The 23,409-nt window shown below is 50.8% G+C and overlaps 8 protein-coding genes across 8 annotated transcripts; 4 read left to right on the top strand and 4 right to left on the bottom strand.

Moving 5' to 3' along the window:
• Window positions 1-234: 234 nt before the first annotated feature.
• M437DRAFT_86975 (ARM repeat-containing protein) lies at window positions 235-3,191 on the bottom strand (the record flags this gene model as incomplete). Its single annotated transcript, XM_041028566.1, has 7 exons — window positions 235-527; window positions 581-821; window positions 876-1,425; window positions 1,478-2,106; window positions 2,158-2,964; window positions 3,025-3,083; window positions 3,152-3,191. The coding sequence occupies 7 exons, from the start codon at window positions 3,189-3,191 to the stop codon at window positions 235-237; spliced, it is 2,619 nt and encodes an 872-aa protein (XP_040877159.1).
• A 1,564-nt stretch (window positions 3,192-4,755) lies between these two features.
• M437DRAFT_9554 (uncharacterized protein) lies at window positions 4,756-5,355 on the bottom strand (the record flags this gene model as incomplete). Its single annotated transcript, XM_041029095.1, has 1 exon — window positions 4,756-5,355. A coding segment is annotated over one exon (600 nt), but the record flags the coding sequence as incomplete, so codon positions are not given.
• A 2,174-nt stretch (window positions 5,356-7,529) lies between these two features.
• On the top strand, window positions 7,530-8,489 carry M437DRAFT_77571 (kinase-like protein; the record flags this gene model as incomplete). Its single annotated transcript, XM_041026831.1, has 1 exon — window positions 7,530-8,489. One exon carries the CDS (start codon window positions 7,530-7,532, stop codon window positions 8,487-8,489), a length of 960 nt encoding a protein of 319 aa, XP_040877157.1.
• A 595-nt stretch (window positions 8,490-9,084) lies between these two features.
• Window positions 9,085-10,137, bottom strand: M437DRAFT_86972 (NAD(P)-binding protein; the record flags this gene model as incomplete). Its single annotated transcript, XM_041028565.1, has 1 exon — window positions 9,085-10,137. One exon carries the CDS (start codon window positions 10,135-10,137, stop codon window positions 9,085-9,087), a length of 1,053 nt encoding a protein of 350 aa, XP_040877156.1.
• Window positions 10,138-10,840: 703 nt separating this feature from the next.
• Window positions 10,841-11,815, top strand: M437DRAFT_77569 (homocysteine S-methyltransferase; the record flags this gene model as incomplete). The annotated part of the gene is made up of 1 exon (XM_041026830.1): window positions 10,841-11,815. The coding sequence occupies one exon, from the start codon at window positions 10,841-10,843 to the stop codon at window positions 11,813-11,815; it is 975 nt and encodes a 324-aa protein (XP_040877155.1).
• A 778-nt stretch (window positions 11,816-12,593) lies between these two features.
• Window positions 12,594-13,978, bottom strand: M437DRAFT_55182 (aquaporin; the record flags this gene model as incomplete). Its single annotated transcript, XM_041022816.1, has 3 exons — window positions 12,594-13,118; window positions 13,175-13,260; window positions 13,381-13,978. 3 exons carry the CDS (start codon window positions 13,976-13,978, stop codon window positions 12,594-12,596), a joined length of 1,209 nt encoding a protein of 402 aa, XP_040877154.1.
• Window positions 13,979-16,297: 2,319 nt separating this feature from the next.
• On the top strand, window positions 16,298-19,852 carry M437DRAFT_55185 (heavy metal translocatin; the record flags this gene model as incomplete). The annotated part of the gene is made up of 1 exon (XM_041022818.1): window positions 16,298-19,852. One exon carries the CDS (start codon window positions 16,298-16,300, stop codon window positions 19,850-19,852), a length of 3,555 nt encoding a protein of 1,184 aa, XP_040877153.1.
• A 1,824-nt stretch (window positions 19,853-21,676) lies between these two features.
• On the top strand, window positions 21,677-23,140 carry M437DRAFT_54919 (GDP-mannose pyrophosphorylase A; the record flags this gene model as incomplete). Its single annotated transcript, XM_041022767.1, has 3 exons — window positions 21,677-21,748; window positions 21,802-21,858; window positions 21,923-23,140. 3 exons carry the CDS (start codon window positions 21,677-21,679, stop codon window positions 23,138-23,140), a joined length of 1,347 nt encoding a protein of 448 aa, XP_040877152.1.
• Window positions 23,141-23,409: the final 269 nt, after the last annotated feature.

Here is a 23,409-nt window from a genome sequence, read left to right as displayed (position 1 = left end):
GCCTGTGAGGTGAGGAGTCCGGTTGTCAATGTTGCTCTCGTCTCGTCTTCGTGCCGAGCTTAAACGAGAGGTATTGTTATCAACAGAGTCTCAGTGTGCGCACAGAAGATTCTCTTCCGAGCAGAAATGTGTCTAGGGTCTGGCCATTCTTCTGCCATACTGCCATATCTCCTAGGACATTTGAATGTTGGCGGCAGCGGCTACAAACATCTTGATTAGCAACGGAATTTTTGGTCAAAGTGCTTGGAGTAGTGATTTACCAGATTGGCGCTTGATCTGTTCGCGAGCCCAGCGGGCAGTGTCCTGGGTGCGTTGAGAGTATTCCTTGTTGGCGCGGACCTCTCGGGCCATGCTGGTAACCCACTGCTGGCTGAAGGAGGCACTGTACTCGCCGTTGGGGAACGTCTCGGACAAGTCACCAATGACACCCATGCTCGTACGAAGCAAAGCCTCAGAGCGGTTGGGGTCTTGGTAGATGGTCTGCAAGAGGCTGAAGATGGACTCGACGTAAGGAGCCAAGAGTTGGCCTATAAACCAGTTAGTGTCACAGAAGCAGAAGCAACCCGCCATTTGCACTCACTCTTGCCACCAGTTCTCATGGCCATCAAAGCACCGGACCAGGCATCCATAATGCCTTCGCGGAGAGTGACGACATACTCGAGCATCTCAAAGGAAGTGTCGGGCACATTGATCGAGGCGGCCTGCTGCAGGACTTGTGCGACGACAGAAAGGTAGGTCTCGAAGGCACCGCCGATTGCCTGAGCGATGTCACCGAAGCACTGGAGGATGGCTGGCTTGAATTGGTTGCCGAGCGTCGAGCTCTGTCAAAATTCGTCAGAAAAGTAGTGGAACTCCGGATGATTCGCTAGACTTACGCGAAGGTCGTTGAGAAGGTTATTCATCAGAGCATCGCAGTACGGCTGGATCTTCTCGTTCAAGGCACGCGAGATGTCGCTGACAAGACCAATGGCCATGGCACAGATGGCAGGCTCTTCCTGGTTGGCAAGAGCAGTGTACAGGAAGGGAGCGAAGGCCTCCATGTACTTGGCAAAGTCCTCCTCGACAGCGCTGGCAAGGGCACCAACAGCAGCAAAGATGGTGTCAGGAACCGAGGACTTGGGGCCAACAGTGTTGAGCAGTTGGAGCATGAGCTGCATGATGCGATCGGCCTGAGGCTTGATCTCGGTCTCGAGACGCTGGATGATGGCAATGACGACACTGGTCAAGCTAGTCTGCATCTCCTCAAGCATGAGCTTGTCCTCAACACTGACAACCTGTTGGCTCATAGAAATGGTAGACTCGAGACGCTCGAGGATGACGTTGGTAAGGTGGCCGACGATAGGGAGAGAGTCGTTGGCCGAGTTGGTGACGAAGGCGTTGAGGACCTCGTAAGCAGCAGTACGGAGCTGGTGGTCGGCATCGGTTCTACATGACACGTCAGTTTGGTTCCAAGACACAAGCATACTCATCAGCGTACCTCTCGGTAACCTGCAGGAGGTGGGTGACACTGTTCTGGAAGTGGGCAGATAGAGCGTTCTCCTGGCATCCTGGCTCTCCAGCAAAGCGGTCGGCAAGATTCATCAAAGCCCAGCAGCAGGACGAGGCCATCTTAGGATGGCTGGACAGACCGTTGAAGAGCGAGCTGATCAGGGGCTGCAGGTGTGTGCTGGGGTCGATCGAGTCGGAGCAGGTCTCGCAGATACGGCCGAGAGCGTAGGCGACCGAGTCTCTGACTTGGATGACGGGGTCTTCCATCATGCCGATCATGACAGGGAGAGCTTGTTTGATCAGGGGATCAAGGACCTTCTCGTCAGGTCCTTCCATGATGGCACCGAAAGCAGAGACAGCTGCATCTCTGTAGTGCCAGTCCTCGGAGCGGAGGTGCTTCTCGACGAACTGAAGAACAGCGGGGACAATAACACCACCAACGGTCTGGGCCCAGAGCTGCAGACATTGGTAAGCAGCGCGAGAGATGTTGTACTCATCATCGGCAGCATCCTCGTCCTGCTTGGCAAGCAGCTCGAGCAGAACGGGCACCACCTCGGGAGTTGCAATGCGGGCAAAGTTGAAGTATTCGCGCATCTCTGTGGATCCCTCAGCAGTAGCCTATCCATCTGTCAGTCTTGTTCACAGAAATTCTCCTGTTTGGATGCGTACCTGAGAATTGTCGTCCTCGATAGAGATCTCCTCCTCGCAGACGGTGCACCAGAACTCGACGGCAAGCTTGGCAACATCTTCCTCGTCATTCTTCATGCCCTGGATGGTCAAGCCGAAGAGGGCCTTCTCCATGTAGAAACGCATCTTATCGTAGTAAAGGCCCATGATTCTGTTCAAGCAGCCATATGCACCCTGCTGGATGCGGTTGTCATCGGCCTGAGTGGCCTCGCAGATGACTTGCATGATGTAGTTGCGCTCACCCTCGTTCTCGAAGTTGGTGCGGACAAACTCGAGCGAGTCTCCCAGAGCAGTGATGGCGGCATTTCTGACATCGGCGTTGGGCTCCTCCTTTCTTGCACCCTGGACGACAGCGGTGAGGATGGCGTTGGAGTGTTGAGAGAGACTATCTCTAAGGTCCTGATCCTCAGCTTCGCAGATGAAACCAATAGTAGTGAGGGATGCCTGCTTTTGGTGGTCGGCACCCTCGCCAACGTTCTGCACCAGAGTGGGCATGAGCTCGGGCCATTGCTCGCGGGGAATCTCGATAGCGGCGATTGAGGCGATGAATTGAGCTGCGGACTGTCCTGATCTGGAGTCATTTGACTTTAGTGTTTGAAGGGCGAGAGCCTTGATTGATTGCTTGACGTTGGGGTCGACTTGGTTGATCCATCGATCCTGGACTTCGCGTAGGCGGGTGTATTCACGGGCGGAGAAAGAGTTTTTCAGTGCGAGACCGGCGGCCATGCGCACTTGAGGTTGTGCTTGCTCGTTGGCGAGTTCTTGTGATAGATGGGTGAGGTATCCAGACTAGTGGTTCGAATGTCAGCACGTGCCCGGAAGGCTGTGAAAAGACTGTCAGATACGTACGAAGTTGGCCTCTGCGGCCTGGTTGAGCTGCGCTTCGGCAGCAGTTCTGACTTGAGTGTCTGTTGACTGTCAGCTTCCTGTCGGAGACCTGCTCAAGACAAGCAGCGCAGTCAAGGAATGGACGTACCAGGCGACAGAGTCGCCGAAAGCAACGCGGAGGCATCCATGATTTGCGCAATTCGTAACAGGTAAGAGGCGTGTAAGGAAAAGAATTAAGCAGGCTGACCTGGCCTGACTACAAGAGCGTCGGGAATACAGAAGAAGGAGTGTTAAGTTTTGAAGGTCGTGGCGGAGGAAGCGATGTTTAAGGGGACAGCTGCTTTTCTGGTTCGTTCACGGCCGGAATGAACGAATCGCCGGCAGGTGCAAAACCCTGGGACACGACCAACAGCCCGCTTCAGAGTGTCTTCCTCAATCCATCCCACATTATTCAGGAATCAGTGCATGATTTCACCTGCTCTTTGCCCTTCCTTGTATCTCATTCTCTCCAAAACCACATCTACATAGTCTAGTCTTTTCCTGGTTGCCATTTTGCAAAAAACGTATTTCTCGAACATCTGGTTATTCAGACAATCTCGCACCTTCCGTAGAATGGAAAGGAACGCTGTCGTCACCAAAAAAGCCAAGACAAAAATGAAGGAAAGCATACTGACACCTTCACCTCTTTGCACCAAGTTCATCGATTGATTTGGATACACACAATAAACAGCTACACTACTGTATAGCCTATCGTTTTCGAAACGCTCTGTCATCATCATCCAGGGTCTCTATACACTGCTGTTGCCAGAAGACTTCTCCAAACTGAGGTCGTCGCTGGGCTGACCCCTCCTGGCAGGGCCTGCTGTAAACAATGGCACTGACCATGTAAACAGTGTGGTCCGACCTCAAATCACCACCATCATTAGCAAATACCTTCGCTCGGCCCTTTGCCATCTTTTCCTCACTCAACTAGTATGCTTTCTAGAATGGCACGATATGACAATTTTTTCTTTTGAGTAGTGGGGCTGCGAGAGAAAGTTTGGCGATAGTCGCTCTTCGTCTCAGCCACTGTCTGTCGCCAGGGCAATCACTAGGTCAAAAGGCATAACATGTTATACTGTTCTGGAACATCTTATACATGCTAATATGTTGCACTGAAAACTGAGCTTTTCTCCATATGAAGAGGCAGTGTGTATGAGTTTTTGAACTAATCCTTGAGGCACGTATCACATTTCTGAGCCATGCCCAGGTTGAACTGCTAGTGCGCTGATACTATTGCTCGTCGCAGAGCAATGTCAATATCCTTGCGGCGATATCCTGGCGCTCGCATCAAGCAGGTTCCTGATAAATACATCTCTGTGTCTTGTGTCAACTTTGATCGGCTCGACAGAAAAAGAAATGCTTACGTTCGACGAATTTCCCAACATCAATCGTGAAGCGAGACTTCCGCACTGGCTGAAAGGCGTAGGCATACATATTTTCTGTCATTGGCATTGTTCCGTACTGTTGGCCAACCAGGGGCAGCGTCGACCGTCGTTCGTCAACTGGTAACTCAAAGTGCGGTTGCCATCCGGGATCAGACCTTCGAGGGGGAATATTGTTCATCTCTGGAGACATATATCCTACGTTCGGTAGACCAGGATAATATGTAGAGTGGCTCGGACGAGAGACAGGTTCTGAGGCAACCAAGTTCTGAACGCGCGCTGTTATCGGATCCATAGGGGGAGTTCCCACAGAAGATTCTGGGCTGATAGACTCTTCTTCTGGCAGCTCGATCTCCGCATAAGTCGCACTGGGGTCCAAATAAATGCCTTTCTCCGCAAGATAACCCTCGACGTCGTATGCGTCGAACCATTCACCATCCTGACACACGATTAGCTTTGTACATTTGATTCCACATGTAGGGAAACCGACCAAGCCCATAACTCCGCGCAGTAACATTTCTGCCGTAAGAGCCTCTTCAATGGTAGATCCGCCAATTTTATGAGGTCCAACTGCGGTTACGGCCCAAGAGGTTGGTGATTGATAACTAAGACCGCCCTCTTCGGGTGGTCTAGGATAATGTGTACCCGCACCACCGACATGGATATATGTGACACCCCAGTTTGAGAGTGGCTCTCTTGTGCTTCGACTCAGAGTTGACTGCAGACTATACTTGAGTCGATCAACGGTACCAGCAGCCTTAAGTGTCAATTTGAAAACGTTGTTGAAAAGTACAGGAACTCGGGTGGGGTCACAAGCAAGTCGATAGGCATACTCACAGCTCGCCCGGTGAAGCCTCCTAGCGAACGTTCTTTCAAATGAACTGTATGACGCCGGAATTCCTAAAGACCGCAGCATAGACGTCGATACAGTATTGTCTTCAGTTCCATAAGAAAAGTCCGCTGCATCGACAGGAGCAGTGAGAGGGCTCCAGATAGTCTGCTTATCCTCGGTTCGGGGCGAGATGTTGTTTGCCTCCGCAGTAAGAGACGAGTCCTTCTCTTTGATGCTCGTGTCTGCAATGGGATTGGCTGTAAAAGGGTGTCGCTCTGGAGATCCCTTCAGACTCAGCGAGTCGGCTCGGATGTGGCCAGAGTGTATCTGGCCAATGTTTTGAAGATCAGCTAGCAGGGTGGGTGGAACATTGGCGGCAGAACATTTTTGGGAAAAGTCGCTGAAAGACTGGTTCATCGAGTGGATGGTAGATTGAAGTTCTTGGACTTGTTTACGAAGTTCATGGATAGTGTCCTCCTTTCTCTGTCGATAGGCTCTTTGAGCCAGGCGGATCTGTGATCTTCGTTTCTGTACAAGTCAGTGGATCGTTCGTATGACAAGATGGCATCAACAGTGATATAGCGACGAGCTAACAAGATGCTTTTTTTTCTTTTCATTTCTTGTCTTTCGCGATGGTTCCGTTCCCTCGTTTGCACACAACGAACAAAATACTTACATCAGCAGTCGACTCGTCCTGTGTATCTAATCGAGGTCTTCCTCTTTTCTTGCTTTCATCGTTGTTGGAGTCAGACTCATCTCGCGATCGTCTCAACTTTGATTTCTTCTCAGGCTGGGCTGAGTCAAGCCGAACTGCTGACATGCTTGTGTTATACCTCGACAAGCCGAAGCAGGCGTGTGAATCTTTTTTATTCAGAATCAGATTCAGGTTTTTGTCTTATGCTCGAGACGGCGTCCGAGCGCGGTAGAGTGTGGGATATACGCGCTGTACAGATCAATACCACGTTCGCGCTCAGGACTGCGTGACTCGGAGGTATAGAGGGAAGATCTGGCAATTTATAGATTAGGCTTTGAACATGGTGGAAAAAGCAGGAGGATTATCGTAATCTTTGAATGTTGGGGGTGTGATGGCGACCGTTGCGGCGGGGAGAGGCTGACGGGCGCCAAGACTGTCCGGTTTCATTCAACCTCATCGTGACCGAGGTTTACCTCCGTACTATCCTTACACGTGCATGTTGGACCTCTCCCGCTCGTCTAACGCGTGGCGTGAGCATCCGCACATTGAATTCATACCACTAACACATGCCTTTGACATGGCCTTGAGGCCCAAGTAAGCTCAAGCTACCCAGAATACATTCATCCGACCATGTCCTGCCCGTCACGAAGGTTGGCCACTACTTCGAAATTTGAGACTCCGAAAGATCCGTCCAGCATAATAGGCGCCGAGAACATCTATAGCTGCGCCTTTGAAATTTCCTATTCTAGATCTCCTGCAATTGGGATCCATCAATCTTGGTCTAGCAACATCGTACTGCTTACCTAGTAATTGGATGAGGAAAGCGAGACATCGTGCCGGAGATCATTGGCGGGATCGCTCAAAGCGTCAGACAACACAGCACGCAAACGTTTCTTGTCTGTGACTGGTGCCGTCTATACTGCGTTCGGAACCTTGGATCTTCCTTCGTAGGTCGTGGTTTGCAACGCAAAGCGTGAGTGATTCATCCAACCAATAGAAAAACATCATACGACATCCGACGTCCACTAATCTTAAGACAACTGAGACTGTCAAGGCTTTGCGTGACGAGAGACTTCGACCACGAGGACAACTTCTGGCATCGTAAGTGTCTCGACAATGAGAAATTGAATGACAGCTACGAGATCGAAGGGAACATTGCGATAACAAGGCCTACCTCAATCCTAGACAAGCAACACAAAAAGGTCACCCAGACATCCCTTTCAACATTTGGTTGGGTCTCGCGTCTCTTCTAACACGCTTCTTTATTCGCACCACAGTGTCTCGAAGCCCTGCTCATCCATCTGAGCGTGCATTGCTCGTCTGGTCAGAGCAAGCTCCATCTACCTAATATCCTCCAACGATGGAACTCTTGGTACAGACATATATGTCTCGTTTCCGGAAAAGCTGGCCACGACTTGTTCCATTTGTTGTAATGCTTGAAAGTCTCAGACGTACACATCTGGATGTTTGCATCCTTTCCATCTCACTACTACAAGACGTAAAGCTAAACCGACCTTTCTACTCCTCAGCCACAGACAAATACAAGAACCAGGAATCATCCTAAATCTGCGCCAACATGATGGGCTTCGAGAGCAAGCTTTCGATCGGTGCCACCATCGTGTCGTTCAGCGATCGTAAGCTCAAGTACAAAGTCAAGAAGCGCATCGGTAGTGGCGGTTTCAGTACTGTGTTCGAAGTCCAAAGACTCAAGGACCAGAAAGTATTCGCCATGAAGGTCGTTCCTACTACTGGTGATCACCGCGGAACACCCAAGAAGATCATCTTTCGTGTAGAGGCTACACGACTGACCCAAGTTCAAAATCACCCCCAACTCATGGAGCTCTTGGACCTCTTGTATCTTGAGAATCTGGATGAAGGTGGCATCGTTCTGCAATTCGCTACCGAAGGCAACCTCGGAGACCTTCACCATCAACTTCCTAAGAGCCAGCATGTAGCTCTGTCGCAGCTCGTGACCTACGAGATGACCGAAGCCCTCCATCATATCCACTCCCTCCAACCAGCCATCGTCCACCGAGACATCAAGCCCGACAACATCCTGGTCTTCCTGACCGGCACTGAGCGCAAACCGTGTTACCTCCTGAAGCTTGCAGACTTTGGCATCTCTAAAACCGTCGACGACGACAATGACCCGACACTTCCTTATGAGCCAATGTCTGGACGCGCCTACGAGCCTTACAGAGCTCCCGAGACTGCAAAAGAGCTCGGGGAGATTCATACTCGGGGTTTTGAAAGCAGAGCAGACATCTGGTCTCTCGGAGTCGTCCTGTTGAAAATCCTCAACACCACCATCAGCAACTTTGCAACCGCACCCACTCGCTGCAATATTCCCGCACAAGCTGTTCCTTTGTTCAAAGCAATGATGATGCGGGACCCTTCGAAGCGTGCATCGGCTAGAGACTGCAAGAGATATCTCTGGTACAGAGAAGGAGCCAGTGTGGTTGTTCACAAAGTCACTAACACGTCCAGTGGAAACGATGTTCTTGGTGAGAGCATGAAGCGTCTGAGCATCGACTAGTCGCTGGAGTAAACCTTGACACAGTACATGATCTCCCTGCTCGGTTGTGGAAGATGGCTGGTGCGGGGCGAGGAGAAACATGGTTGCGCACGTAGCGCATTGAGAGTATCATTACCACGGACATCGAAGAACATGGTTGGGAACTGGAATTATAGGTTTTTATCAGGATCCAAGCTTTTTTTATCTCCCCTTTTACTTCAGTACCTCCTGTAATGGACCTCGCTGTCCTCGTTGCAATCTTGTCGCGCTATGACTATCCCATTCTTTCTCTCTCCGATGGTTCTAAATCGTAAATTTCTGTTCGTGAGAACAAGTACTTTTTTCCTGCTCTCATACAATAGATCCTCCCTTTTTGAAGAGAAGCACATTTCAGCCATGAGTCAAACTAGTCAATACTTTTCCGTGGATACTGTAATGACGATACATGAGCGGGGCTATAAGAACGCTATAAGAACAATACCCGCCTGTCTAATATTGGCAACTACTCTTGACACATTCACGAAAGGACAAAGGTAAATTGTTTAAAAGGGAATGGGTGAATGTACGATGTATATTTTGATTGATGGTCATGTCTCATATCGTTTGTGTGGCACATTTATTGAAGCTTAGAGATCTCCAGGACGGCCTTGCCGAAGTTCTTGCCCGAGAACAGGCCAAGGAGGCCCTCAGCGGCGTTGTCGATACCCTCAGTGACACTGAACTGGGGCTTGTAGGTACCCTCGTGAATCCACTTCTGGACGTTCTTCTGGTGGTCGGCAAAGTACTTGGGGCCCATACCCTCGTCGCCGACGATGAAGCCCTGAACCTTCAGGCGCTTGGCAACGATTTGCATAAGGTTGCGGATGGGGTACTGCTCACCAGGAGCGGTGTTGTATTGCGAGATCATACCGCAGCAGATGATGCGACCGAAGTCGTTCATGGCGTTGATCGCAGCCTCAAGGTGTTCACCACCAACGTTCTCGTAGTAGATGTCGACACCGTTGGGAGCAAGTCTGGCGAGGGCATCGGCAGGCTTCTCGTTCTTGTAGTTGAAGGCGCCGTCGAAGCCGAGGTCGTTGGTAATGTAGTCCTTCTTCTTGTCGTCACCGACGGAGCCGATGACCTTCAGGCCCTCGTGCTTGGCAAGCTGGCCAACGAGCTGACCAACGGCACCAGATGCGGCGCTGATGAAGATGGTCTCACCCTTCTTGGGCTCACCAATGGCGTAGAAACTCGAGTAGGCGGTAAGACCGGGCATGCCGAGGGCGCCGACGAAGAGCTTGGGGTCGAGGTTGTAGGGGTTCTCGAGCTTGCGGGCGGAAGCAGCCTGATCCTTAGAGACAACGCTGTACTCAGCAGTGTCCTGCATCATGACAACGACATCGCCAGCCTTGAACTTGTCATTGTCCGACTTGAGGACGGTCGAGATACCAGAGTTGGTAATGGGCTTGCCGAGAGTGAAGGGAGGCGAGTAGGACTTGACCTTGGCATCACGCATACGGCCACGCTGGTAAGGGTCAAAGCTGATGTAGTGGTTCATGACGGTGAAGCCGCCCTGGGGAGGGGCCTGGTCGATGTCGAACTCGGTCGACTCGATGGTCAAGTGCTCACCGGGCACGGGGAGGCCCTGAGGCACCTTTTTGAAGATCAAAGCCTTGTTCTGAACCATTGTGTACGTGTAAAGCGGGAGGTGAAAGGATGTGGTGGAAGGTGAGAACAACAGAAGACGAGGGGAACACTTCTTAATAAGAAGGGAGCTCAATCGAGATGACGAAATACCTAAATGAGCTTATAAAGCAGTAGGCATACCTAAGCTCCTTGAGAAATTTGATCGTATCCGAGTTGAAACCTCGGTCTCAGCAACAAGACAGAAGCTCGCTTGATGGCGCATTCTGATTTGACTGCTTTGTAATCCTCAATCGCATGTGTCGTGTCAAGCTTTCCTTCGAAACGGAGAGAAGGCGAAGCTCGTCGTTTTCAGGGTCTTTCGCTGAGCGACTATCGATAAGCTCTCGGCGTCCTTGCCTGCTCGTTCCGAGCATGTCCAGCAATCGTTTCTCTGTACAAGTCGCTCGAGCAGCCAAGACACACAGTCTCTGCTATCTACGAGTCTGATCTGTTCATCATTTCAGGACCGTGTAGAGATTGAAATGCCAGAAATTCGTTATCGTCCATCACAAGCCTGTCGTTGAACTGGCATGAAGACATGCTTTAGTTTGTCGGCCGTTTTTCTCCTCGCTTAAAAGTTCCCTATCTAGAAAAACATGCGAATCTTTCGAAAATGCTTCCAGAGCACTCTTGCTTGACCGACACCACTCTATATTCCCCTCACGCGGCATCTCACATCCGGCCAAGAGACAACCGAACTGAAGATGTCTCCTTTCGTCGATCCAGTGGCAAAATTGCTTGGAGATGCTCCTGCCTTGATCTTGGATGGTGCGCTCGCAACAGAGCTCGAGACTCGTGGACTCGATCTCAGCTCAAAATTGTGGTCTGCCAAAGCTTTGGAGGAAACACCAGAAGCCATTTATGGAGTCCATCTTGATTACTTCAGAGCTGGTGCTGATATCGCCATCACTGCAAGCTACCAAGCCACCCCACTCGGTTTATCACAACACCTCGGCATGAGCCTCGAGCAGTCCCAGAAGCTCATCGGTCGTAGCGTGGAGCTCGCTCAACAGGCTCGTGATACTGTCCTTCAAGAGGAGAAACAGAAGAATCCTTTGGTCCAACCGAGAAAGCTTCTCATTGCGGGAAGCGTTGGTCCTTATGGTGCTTTCCTTGCCAACGGAAGTGAATACAGGGGTGATTACCACCTGTCAAACGATGAGTTCAAGGACTTCCACAGACCTCGCATCCAAGCTTTGGTGGCAGCCCATGTGGACATTTTGGCTTATGAGACTATCCCATCTTTGCCAGAAATCAAGGCTTTGATTCAACTGCTCGAGACAGATTTCCCAGACACACCCGCCTGGCTGGGTGTCACGCTCAGAGAATCAGATGCGTCTCTACTGAGTGACGGCTCTTCAATGTCAGAGGTCATTGACCTGGTCAACGCTTGCAACCAAATCGTAGCTGTGGGTGTCAATTGCATCCCCGAGCAGAATGTATCCGCAGCTCTAGATTATCTCAAGCCTTTGACTGATAAGCCGCTCATTGTGTACCCAAACTCTGGCGAGACATGGAACGCAGAAGCCAGAATGTGGAACGGTCCACGTGTCGAGGGCAAAGAACATGCCGAGCTGGTTCGAGAGTGGTTTGCAAAAGGCGCCAGACTCATCGGAGGATGTTGTCGCACTGGTCCTAAAGACATCCAGAACACCCGCGATACCATTGTGTCTTCCTAAACAAGGCATGTGGCTGGTATTGGGCTGAGGCGAGATGAGATGCATGCTGTGCCCACAGGTCAGTTATACATATGTGGTCAAGCTTGCCAATGGTACTGAGCAATACACAGACAAAGCTTACGTGGTGCATTCTTGATTCATTATCGCGCAGCCTGGCATCTCGTCAGGAACTCTCACCAAGCCATTGTACACGACGACACATTTGCTTGATGGTCCATCAACCATATATGTGTGTTTGAGCTGACGATCTTTAGAAACAGATCGGAATGGCAGACAGTTGCCGAGATCACTACCACCATTTAGCAGAGCGATGTTCACACTTTCGAACATCAAGATATCAGAGCACAGAGTACCACAACCTTTCAGGTTGGTCGTAGCCATACAACTCGACCCTATTTCTGACCATAGTTGAACTTTGTTTGCGGGCTGGATTGGGTGGAGTTCATCGTTGTTTTTACTTGGTCTTCGGAGGACCGTGATCTTCTTGCCAACTGGTAAAACAGATTTATATGCCCCTAGATGCAAGCCGTTTTGGATCCTAGCGATGCCTATTGTGTTAGCTGAACCTTTGTCGTGCTCGTTCGACCTCTGCGTGCTTAAAACCCTCTTAGTTCTGTGACGTTGTTTTAGCATTTGTCTCGTGCAAAGTGTACTCTTCATGTGTGGAATGTGAGCTAGAAAATGAGTTTTCGCACCGTTAACTATTCTATATACAAGCAACAAGAAACTATATTGAAGTCACATCATTCGTACAGTTCGTGAATGGGTTCAAATCCACCTAGACACCACTGCTGATGGTTCTAGAGTAGCGATACCTAGGGTCGTGGTCTGCGACCATGCCACCAAGCGGTTCGTCACCACCTGCAGCAAGTGGGGCATAGAGCTCCTCGTTCGTTGCCATAGCCGGACTTTCCAGTCTTGTTTCGTTGACAGTACTGTTCATTCTGGATTGGTGGACACCGGCACGGCCAAGGTAGCTGAAACGACCTAGCTGGCTTCCGGTGGTAACAGCCTGGGGTCTTCGAACAACAGCTGTCTCTCCTGAGCTGGTAGAGCCAGTGTGTTGATGTGAGTTTGAGCGGAATCCAGTACCGTACATAGCAGTGTCTTCTCCGGAGTTGCGACGGCCTTGACCATTGGCCACGATTGCTCCATCTGGTCCGCCCTTTTCGCTCACGGTCTGGTTGGTCTGCAGTTCGTTTGCGACGTGGTGAGCGTCGACTTCGTTGATACCGGCAGCCATCAGCAGGTTCTTTCTCTTCTCAACCTTGGCTGCATGATCCATATCTTGTCCAGGGTTTGCCTTGAAATGTGTTAGTCATGCTGAGCGGGTTGTAGTAAGCGAAGGGTACAACTTACAGTCTCGTATTCCAGAATCTTGATGAACTTGTAAAATCCAGCCGCGACGATCGATCCCAGCACTGGACCGACCCAATAGATCCAGTCTGATTGCCAGTAGAGTCAGAAATGTGTTCAATTTGTTGCACGAAGGAAGTCGTGGGTAGTGGTGGTGTTTTTGGTTTGGGGGGGGGGGGGGGGTGTTTCAGCTTTGGGGCTTGACTCACGATAACCTGCAAACTCATGGTCTACAACAGCAGGACCGAACGATCTAGCAGGATTGAGACTGCCACCAGTGAAGAATACTCCAGTGAGTTCGGCAATGAAGAGCGAAAGACCGATACCAACAGGGGCGATGAAAGTACCCTTGTGCTTTTCGGCAGCCAGCATGAAAATGGTAAAGACAAGCTGTGCGGTCAGGAACATCTCGATGAAAAGGCCCTGAACGATGGTAGTACCACCGCCAAGGGTAGTGCGGACATTGAGATCGCCAGGGAACATGCATGATACCAGAGCGGCAGCGGTCAAACCACCGAGAATCTGAGTGACAAACAAGAGAGCTCCACGAATCCAGGGAAGTGCACCGATCAGACACATGCCGAAGGTGACAGCAGGATTGAAAAGTCCACCGCTGATACGGAAGAAAACCCAAGCGTTGACAGCTAGAGAAAACCCAAAACTCAGAGCAATGTATTGTAGCTGTTGAGGATTGCTACCAGTCTGGGCGATGGACTGGCCACTCGATGTGTTGACACTATTGGCAACCTGAGCGCCAGACAGAGCAAAGTAGAGGAAAAGCACAGTTCCGACGAATTCACCACACATGGCGATGAAGTGGTTTCTTATATTGGTGTTAGTAGATTGGACAAACACACATGCATCAACTGAGCGTGTACCTGATATTATCCGGAATGCGATGAATTAAGGGCAGACGAAGGTCATCATCATTCAGATCTGCGCTAGGATCCGCAGCCTTTGTGAAAGGAATGGCTAGGCCGCGCCCACCAAGAGGTTGGTTGATATTCATCTTGGACTATGGGATGAATAGAACACGAGATGGAAGAGTGAGTGATGGAAACAGCAGAAATTGAGGAGAAATGTCTGGGAAGATATGGAGAAGACCTCTGAAGGAGCTTCATCGTCGTCATCGCCTTGTAGGCATAGACTTCAAGCCTCCACGCATCCAGACAGACAAGAATGAACTGCTGGGGCATGACTAGAAGCAAGTGAAGCCAGTTAGCTTTGAAATTAAGCAACGGGATCTGACGTCGATCTCACGGAGGAAGACATCAAGACGGGACAGAGTTAGGGGAAGGATTGTCCAGAGCTGCCGCTTCTGTCATCACGCTCTCTTGGACTTGCCAAAAGTCAGGTTTTTGTGTAGAAGTGTGTGGAAAAAGGGCACGTTTTGAGGCTGGTAGCACGTTGAGATCGGCACAAGAAAGTTCCTTAGCGGCCGGAGTGACGAAATGTAGACAAGAAATCGACAGTGGCTGAAATGCTCTAGCCACGATCTGGGGCTCATGGGAGGAGGATTCAGAGCAAAGTTGCAAATTCAAGACTCACTCAGGCCGAGGAAGGGGGGCAAGTACATTCTCTCCCTGTGATAAGGTATGTAACGTGTGTGGTGACCAGGAAACAGGTTAGAGCTCACTGGGAAGTGACAACTTTGTGGCTTCCCATGCACACACCTCTGCTTCCGAAGAAGTCGTGTCTTTTACTAGTGTATGCTTTATTCTTTGCTGTAGCTGGTGTTGAAGTAGATACATACGAAGTTTAGCACCTTGGGTAGAATAGATGGATAGACTTTGCCAAGGAAGCGTGTCGAAAGCTGAGAAGCGTCGGAGCCTTTGGCCTCAAGTTTGCGAACGGCACCGAGCTGCATCAGCCACGGCCAGACTTGATGGCATCGAGATCCGGCCTGGACGATTCCGAGTGGATGGTGGGTCGCAGGATCGAGGTGGGAAGGCTGGATGCTTCAAGAAGTTGATCAGAAAAATCAAGATGGAGGGGAAAGCTACTCAAGTACAAACGCTTCGTACTAGGAGATTGAAAAAGGAAACAGTGGTATGAAGTTTGTAGTCGACACATGGGAGTCAATAGAGAAGCCGTTGCGGCTCCCCAGGATGATTACGCACTAAGGGAGAGTCTACACAGATCTCGAGACGGATTCCTTTGGACCAAGGTGGAACACTTTTTCTAGAAATCATGATTCTTGTCGAGATAGAGATAGAGATAGAATAAAGTCGTGGCGCCAAGCGGTGTGCCAAAAGCCGTCAGATTGTGGTTTCTATTGAATGCTTTCTCCCAAGCAGAAGTATAGCCAGCCACAAGAAGGTGCCGAGACAACGTTATCCCTGTGAATCTCTTGTGAAAGGGTTGTGTAACTTATGGCCACTATAAGTGCGCGAGAGTGCTCAAGTGTTTAGCACGCAGAGACGAGGGAGGTTGGATGCTAAGAATAGTGTGGTAGAATAGCGTCGGGGATATATTGATTGGATCGATATACAATATGCATGTCCGAGTTCCGGGGCCGAAAGGTGGTCTGCCAGACTGCCGGATCGCGTGGAAGTGTTTCGCCTCTCTACGCGCACCAGATGCAGGGGATCGTTTGCACGTTCGCGAAACGGCCATCAAGCCATGCAATTTCGAGGTCATGTATTGATTGCGACAACCGCCATGGCTCCTGTTCTATAGTTTTTTCCTCGTGTCTGAAGACTGTCAATTTTTCTGAGTCACCTTCCTGCCCCCTCACTCCTCTAGAGTTGACAGGCTGCCGGATATACCGACGCTTACGACAAACAGGCGCCACGCGGCAGGACCGGGGAATCCGTCACGATCAGCTGAGTCTGACAAGGCACATGTAAAAGAGTTAGGTATCCTGCTGGTCAAGCCTGCATATTCTTAGACGGTCACGTCGCCGTCGTTCCTTTGTCGCGCTCTCCCTTTGTGTCGCAGACACCGACCATGGCGCCACAGTATCTCCAAGTCTCACAAAGAGACTCTCGCCGCGACAGCAACTCGATCATTTCTCCCACTGGCTCGCCGCCCAAGAACGCCCTACATGGCTCGCCATCTACAGTATCCGACGGCATATCACCGCGCGCCTCCCCTCAAACACAGTTCGCCAACTGGAACAACAACATGGGTCCCCGTACACCTCCCCAACCCTTGTCGCAACCAAAGCACTTGGCCACCACCACCCTGAAAGTAGAGGGCATGACATGTGGTGCCTGCACCTCAGCTGTAGAATCTGGCTTCAAGGATGTTAGTGGTGTTGGCAGCGTCTCGGTCAGTTTGGTCATGGAACGTGCTGTTGTCATGCATGATGCATCCATAATCTCGGCCGACCAGGTTCGCGAAATCATCGAAGACCGAGGATTCGACGCAACTGTCCTCAACACCGATTTGCCCGCGTCGACACTGGATGATATTGTCGAAGAAGAGTCGGATCAAGAAACCTTGGGTCTCGGCATCACATCTGCCTCGTCCGGCCTAATGACCACGACCGTCAGCGTAGGTGGCATGACATGCGGCGCATGTACTTCTGCCGTTGAGGGCGCTTTCAAAAATCTTGCTGGAATCAAGAGCTTCAACATTTCCCTGCTGTCCGAGAGAGCCGTCATTGAGCACGACACCAAATTAATTAGCGCCGACACCATTGCCGAGACCATCGAAGACACTGGTTTTGATGCATCTATCATTGAATCAAAGCCTTCAGAGCCCGTACGGACCAAGATGCTACCTTCGGCCAGAAGGCAGAGCAGGAAGAATGATGTACTCTTCACAACTATCGTCGCAATCGAAGGAATGACATGTGGTGCTTGTACTTCTGCAGTAACAAGCGGCTTCAACGACGTCCCCGGTCTTTTGAAGTTCGACATCAGTCTGCTAGCCGAGAGGGCTGTCGTTCTGCATGATCCGACGAAACTTTCTCCCGAGAAGATTGTTGAAACCATCGAAGATTGTGGCTTCGATGCCAAAATCTTGACCTCGCGAGAAGAAGGAGCTTCTCGCTCCAGAAGAGCAAGTAGCACTGTTGAACTGAAGCTGTTTGGTCTCCAGAATGCCGAAGCAGCTTCGGCTCTCGAGGCCACTCTCAAGAAGCGAAAGGGAAGCACAGCTGTCAAGATTGATTTCAAAACTGGCAGAGCTTCGGTTGCTTATGACCCAACACAGACTGGACTTCGCGCCATTGTCGAGTCAATCGAGAATGAAGGTCTCAATGCCTTGACTGCCGAGAACGACGACAACAACGCCCAACTGGAATCGCTCGCAAAGACAAAAGAGATCCAGGAATGGTCCAGGTCATTAAAAGTATCCCTTTTCTTCGCTATCCCAGTCTTTCTGACCAGCATGATATTTCCTATGTTCATTAAGCCTCTCGATTTTGGAAGCATCAAACTTCCCTTGATACCTGGATTGTGGCTTGGAGACGTCGTTTGTCTTATTCTTACTATACCTGTCCAATTCGGTATTGGTAAGCGATTCTACAGATCTGCCTACAAATCTCTCAAGCACGGCTCACCGACCATGGACGTGCTGGTTGTTTTGGGAACCTCTGCTGCATTCTTCTTCAGCTGCGCCGCTATGCTAGTCTCGATTTTCACACCACCACATTCGAGACCTGCTACGACATTCGATACCAGCACCATGCTTATCACCTTCATTATGCTCGGTCGTTTCCTCGAGAACAGAGCCAAAGGACAAACTTCAGCGGCTCTATCTCGTCTTATGAGCCTGGCGCCTTCTACTGCCCTTATCTACACGGACCCAATTGCAGCACAAAAGGCCGCTGATGAATGGGATGGCGATAACGAGAAGTCTGAAAAGAATTCACCAAGTGGTGCACTTGAGGAGAAGACCGTTCCTACGGAACTACTCGAAGTAGGCGACGTGGTCATTCTCAAGCCAGGCGATAAAGTACCAGCTGATGGTACTGTGATTCGAGGCGATAGTTTCGTCAACGAGAGTATGGTCACTGGAGAAGCAATGCCTATTCTGAAAAACAAAGGAAAGAATCTCATGGCAGGTACTGTCAACGGTGCAGGAAGACTTGACTTTCAGGTCACCAGGGCCGGCCGTGATACACAACTCAGCCAGATCGTCAGACTTGTCCAAGAAGCCCAGACCAGCCGTGCTCCTATCCAACGTATGGCCGATGTGGTCGCTGGTTACTTTGTTCCTATTATCATCACACTTGGATTGGCTACCTTCACAGCATGGATGATCTTGAGCCACGTCCTGCAGACACCACCCACTATCTTCACTAAGGATACCAGTGGTGGGCCTTTGATGGTCTGCGTCAAGCTTTGTATCGCTGTCATTGTTTTCGCCTGTCCATGTGCGCTCGGTCTTGCGACCCCAACAGCTGTAATGGTCGGTACTGGAGTCGGCGCCGAGCAAGGCATTCTCATCAAAGGCGGAGCTACTTTGGAAACAGCCACGAAGGTGACTCATATTGTTCTCGACAAGACTGGCACCTTGACCATGGGCAAGATGAGCGTATCCCGATCAGATGTGCAAGGCGGCTGGACCGCCGACGCTGCGAAGCTTCGTCTCTGGTGGACAATCATCGGACTTGCTGAGATGGGTAGTGAACATCCCATTGCGCGTGCAATCACGAATGCAGCAAAAACACATCTCGGTCTTGGATCAGACGGCACACTTGATGGCAGTGTAGGTGATTTTGTCTCTACTGTCGGCAAGGGTATCTCAGCTTCTGTAGAAGCAGCCATCTCGCCTGAACGCAAACGCTACAACGTCATGATTGGTAATACCTCATACTTGCGATCCCACGGCGTAGCAGTCCCTGAAGACGCGGATGACAGCAACGATCTTGAAGCCAGCAGAGACGCGAATGCGGCCTCGAAGCAGCAATCGGCTGGTGTCACCACCATCCACACTTCGATTGATGGGGTCTACACAGGCGCTCTGTCACTCTCCGACACACTCAAATCTTCAGCACCTGCAGCAATCTCTGCTCTTCAGCGCATGGGCATCACCTGCTCGATCGTCACCGGTGACCAGGCAAGCACGGCCTACTACGTTGCCAGCCTTCTCAATATCCCCAAGCACAATGTCCATGCTGGTGTCCTTCCCAGTGGCAAGCGCGAGATCGTAGAAGAGCTCCAGGCTCAAGGCATCATTGTGGCCATGGTAGGCGATGGTATCAACGACTCCCCTGCCCTTGCAACCGCGAATGTCGGTATATCGCTCGCGTCGGGAACAGATGTCGCTATCGAAGCTGCAGATGTGGTGCTCATGCGCCCTGATCACCTTCTCGACATACCCTCTTCTCTCGCCCTGTCTCGTGCCATTTTCCGACGTATCAAGTTGAACTTGATCTGGGCTTGTTTGTACAATGCAATCGGCTTACCCATTGCGATGGGCTTCTTCTTACCTTGGGGTATTTCTTTGCCTCCTATGGCTGCTGGTGCAGCAATGGCGTGTTCGAGTGTCACGGTTGTTGTATCGAGTCTTTTGCTCAAACGATGGAAGCCACCGAGGTTCATCAGAAATGCCGCTGCCAAAGAAGTTGGCGAGGCTGAGTTGTTTATGGATGTCGGCACTGCAGTTCAGAGCCGCAGTGTCAGTGATTGGTTCCATGGACTTGTTCGTATGTTCAGAGGGAAACGAGGTGATGGGAACTCTGACAGGGGTGCCTACGTGCCCTTGCAGAGGTTTGAAGAGGTGTAGTAAACTCATTGAATCAATACCTATTGTCTACCATTTTGCTCTCGGCGTGTGACTGCCACAGCGAGCCACACATTCACGGCTCGTGTGCATTGTATTGTCTCAATGTTCGGTTCCAAGAGCGAGAGGCATTGATGCCCTCGTCCGTACATTGCAGATCCAGAACACCAATGGCCTCAAATGCGCGGGACTGTTGGTCAGTGACTCGTCTGAGCGCGCTAGCCCAATATGGTTAAACTGTTGACGTTGCGAGAACTCACTAGTCTTCTCGAGAACTCATCGAGAGCTATTAGCAGATTGAACGATAGACTCTAAACTAGGAATTCGCCAAAGAATTCGTCTCTTGCACCTGATCATCTTCTGAATTGAGCGAGGAGAACCTTTGCCGTGTCGCAGAATCAGTATACTTCTCCGACCAGAGATTGTTTACAAGGTGTTCGATCTACGATTCTTGCAGATATTTTTCCACGTCGACATGATTCGCATAGTATCTGATCCAATCTGCTTGGGGATCTCAGAATTGACCTTGCGTCCAAGGATGGCCAAGAAAATAGAGAGCCGCTCGGAGTTCTGGTCGTGATAGCTTACAAGAGCGTCAATTTGCATCGATGTATGTGTGTCTCCAAACGAGTGGAAGATGCTGTAGATAGATCCCTGTCTTCCTCACCCTCAGCTAGAACTGTTCTCGGTGTTATTCCGACTACGTCTTGTCTTGAATCAATTGCCCTCTTCGGAGGTGAAAAGCTCATATGAAGCTCTCTCCCCATCAGCAGTATTGTCCATGGGTGTGGCCATACTGCCTTGAACCTTGTGCTTGTCAGGCGAAGGTTCGGGACAGATGAAAAACGGCAACCAAGATTGCATGAGAGAGCATCTCGTCTTAATACTTTATTCGCTAATGAAAGCCACTCTGAAGTTGACAGGTTGATGGAACAGTATCGACTGGCAGCGGCAAGCAGTGTCAAGCCTAGCCTTGAGTCCTCTACGAACGAAGACATGTGTTTCGATCAGTGTCAATCCGTCAATCCGTCTGCGATGCTGTCAAAGAAAAGATTGTTGCACTTGATATTTCTGTTGAGATCATGAAAGGGAGACCCTGCTTCACCAATATGTAGACATTTTTGGACTCGAAAGTCCAAATCGATCTTGAAGTCACCACCTCGTGTCTTTCATCGGGTCCTTAGGCTTGCTAGAGATCGAGCCTTGTGTTGTGCGTGAACCCGAGCATCAGGGTAGGGTTCCGGGAAAGGGGCACCAGCAGCGAACTTGTAGCAACCCGGTCTTTTGATGATGCCCATGATACGAAACCTCGCTATCGCAATTGTTATACATAGTGTCTACATGCCTAATCTGAGGACACCCATATAGATCTCGAAGACCAGAGTTACGGGGAGTTGTGCGCTCAGAGCTGGCTACAATGTCTCCATAGGAGGTGATTGAGAAAGTGTCAGCTGGAAGCAAGCAGTAAGTAGCAGCGGACTATGTGACGTGGCTCCAGGCAAGACGGCCAGACCAAGGACAGCAGAAAGGGGGGAGTAGTGGTACAAACGGTTGGATGAGAGCTGGCAAGGCAATATCGTTATGAGTGAAAAGACGGATATTCGTATCGCAGAGCCAGAAATAGGGGCGGCAGACCCTTGCAAGGCTGCGTCGTTGCCCCTGGGCTGGCGTTGATTCGTGCAGCGGCGGGGTGATTGATGCACTTGGAACAGCTGGTGCTTTAATTCATCTTGTCCAGTTCATTTCATTTCACCTTGACTGCCTTCTAGATTTTGACTTCTTCTTACCTTTGTTTCTCTCTAATACACACTTTCTCTCTACTTTGTAATGGCGTCGCTACAACTCCCCTCCCGCAGCAGGAGCCGCAACCCTGTGCCATCAACTAAAGCTGTCATCTTGGTGAGTGCAGCTATGTTTCTGGAAATCTCGCAGCTGCTAACGCAATCGCACAGGTCGGAGGACCCAGCAGAGGTACTCGTTTCCGCCCGCTCTCTCTGGATGTGCCCAAGGTAATTTGATCAGGTGCATCCTTGCCCACCCATGAATCTTGGTCTGACCAGGTTGCGCCAACAGCCCCTCTTCGAAGTCGCCGGCAAGCCCATCATCCAGCACTGCTTCGACGCCGTCACCAGAGTCCCCGAGATCACCGAAGTCTTCCTCGTCGGCTACTACGACGAGACCGTCTTCCGCGACTTCATCAAGGATGCCCACCGCGAATACCCCCACATCTCCATCCGCTACCTGCGTGAATACACCGCCCTAGGCACTGCTGGTGGTCTGTACCACTTCCGCGATGCTATTCTCAAGGGCCGCCCCGACCGTTTCTTCGTCCTGAACGCCGATGTCTGCTGCTCTTTCCCCCTGGGCGAGATGCTGCGTCTCTTCGAGGAGAAGGACGCCGAAGCCGTCATCTTGGGAACACGCGTCTCCAACGACGCTGCCACCAACTTCGGATGCATTGTCAGCGATACCCATACCAAGCGTGTTCTCCACTATGTCGAGAAGCCCGAAGGCCACATTAGCAACCTGATCAACTGCGGTGTCTACCTCTTCAGCACCGAATGCATCTTCCCCAGCATCAAGACCGCCATCAAGCGTCGCAGCGACCGTCCCCGTCTGTTGTCTTACCCCTCCTCCGAGGCCCTCGACAGCCGCGACTTCTCGCTCAACAATGCCGACGAGGATGAAGACGACGAGAACCGCAAGAACGAGGTTATCCGCCTTGAGCAAGACATTCTTTCCGATTTGGCAGACAGCTCAAAGTTCTTTGTCCTCGAGACAACCGATTTCTGGCGCCAGATCAAGACTGCCGGTTCCGCCGTGCCCGCAAACGCCCTCTACCTGATGAAGGCCTTCCAGCAGCAGAGTGACGACCTTGCCAAACCCTCAGCCACCATTCTCCCGCCCGTCTACATCCATCCTTCTGCACAGGTAGATCCCACTGCCAAGATTGGTCCCAACGTCTCGATCGGTCCTCGTGCTGTCGTCGGTGCCGGTGCTCGTATCAAGGACTCGATCGTTCTGGAAGACGCCGAGATCAAGCACGACGCTTGCGTTCTCTACTCCATCATTGGCTGGTCCTCGCGTGTAGGTGCCTGGGCTCGTGTCGAGGGCACTCCCACCCCCGTTCGTGAGCATCACACCACAATCATCAAGAACGGGGTCAAAGTCCAGAGTGTTACTATTTTGGGCAAGGAGTGCAACGTTGGCGATGAAGTGCGCGTCCAGAACTGCGTCTGCTTGCCCTACAAGGATCTTCGCAGGGATGTGACCAACGAAGTCATTATGTAGAGGCTTGATTGATGTTACGACGACGACTCCAGAACTATAAGCATTCGACACAATTCTTCGAAAGAAGCATGGGGTTTCTTTCCGGCGGCGTACATTGGAACAACATTACCCTTTTTCTTTTACTGTTATTATGATATCAAAATAGGCATCGATACTCTCTTATAAAGCCCTCGAAAGAATCTGCAAAGAACGAGAAAGCACAAGTCTCAAACAGGCTCTATACGAGTACATTGACGGAAATCTAATGATCAGAAAAGCGTTTATTGAAT

This window comes from Aureobasidium melanogenum (assembly GCF_000721775.1).
Source record: "Aureobasidium melanogenum CBS 110374 unplaced genomic scaffold scaffold_21, whole genome shotgun sequence".
Classification (NCBI taxonomy): domain Eukaryota; kingdom Fungi; phylum Ascomycota; class Dothideomycetes; order Dothideales; family Saccotheciaceae; genus Aureobasidium; species Aureobasidium melanogenum.
Note: the sequence above shows the minus strand (reverse complement) of the source record. Positions and strands in the feature narration are given on the sequence as shown.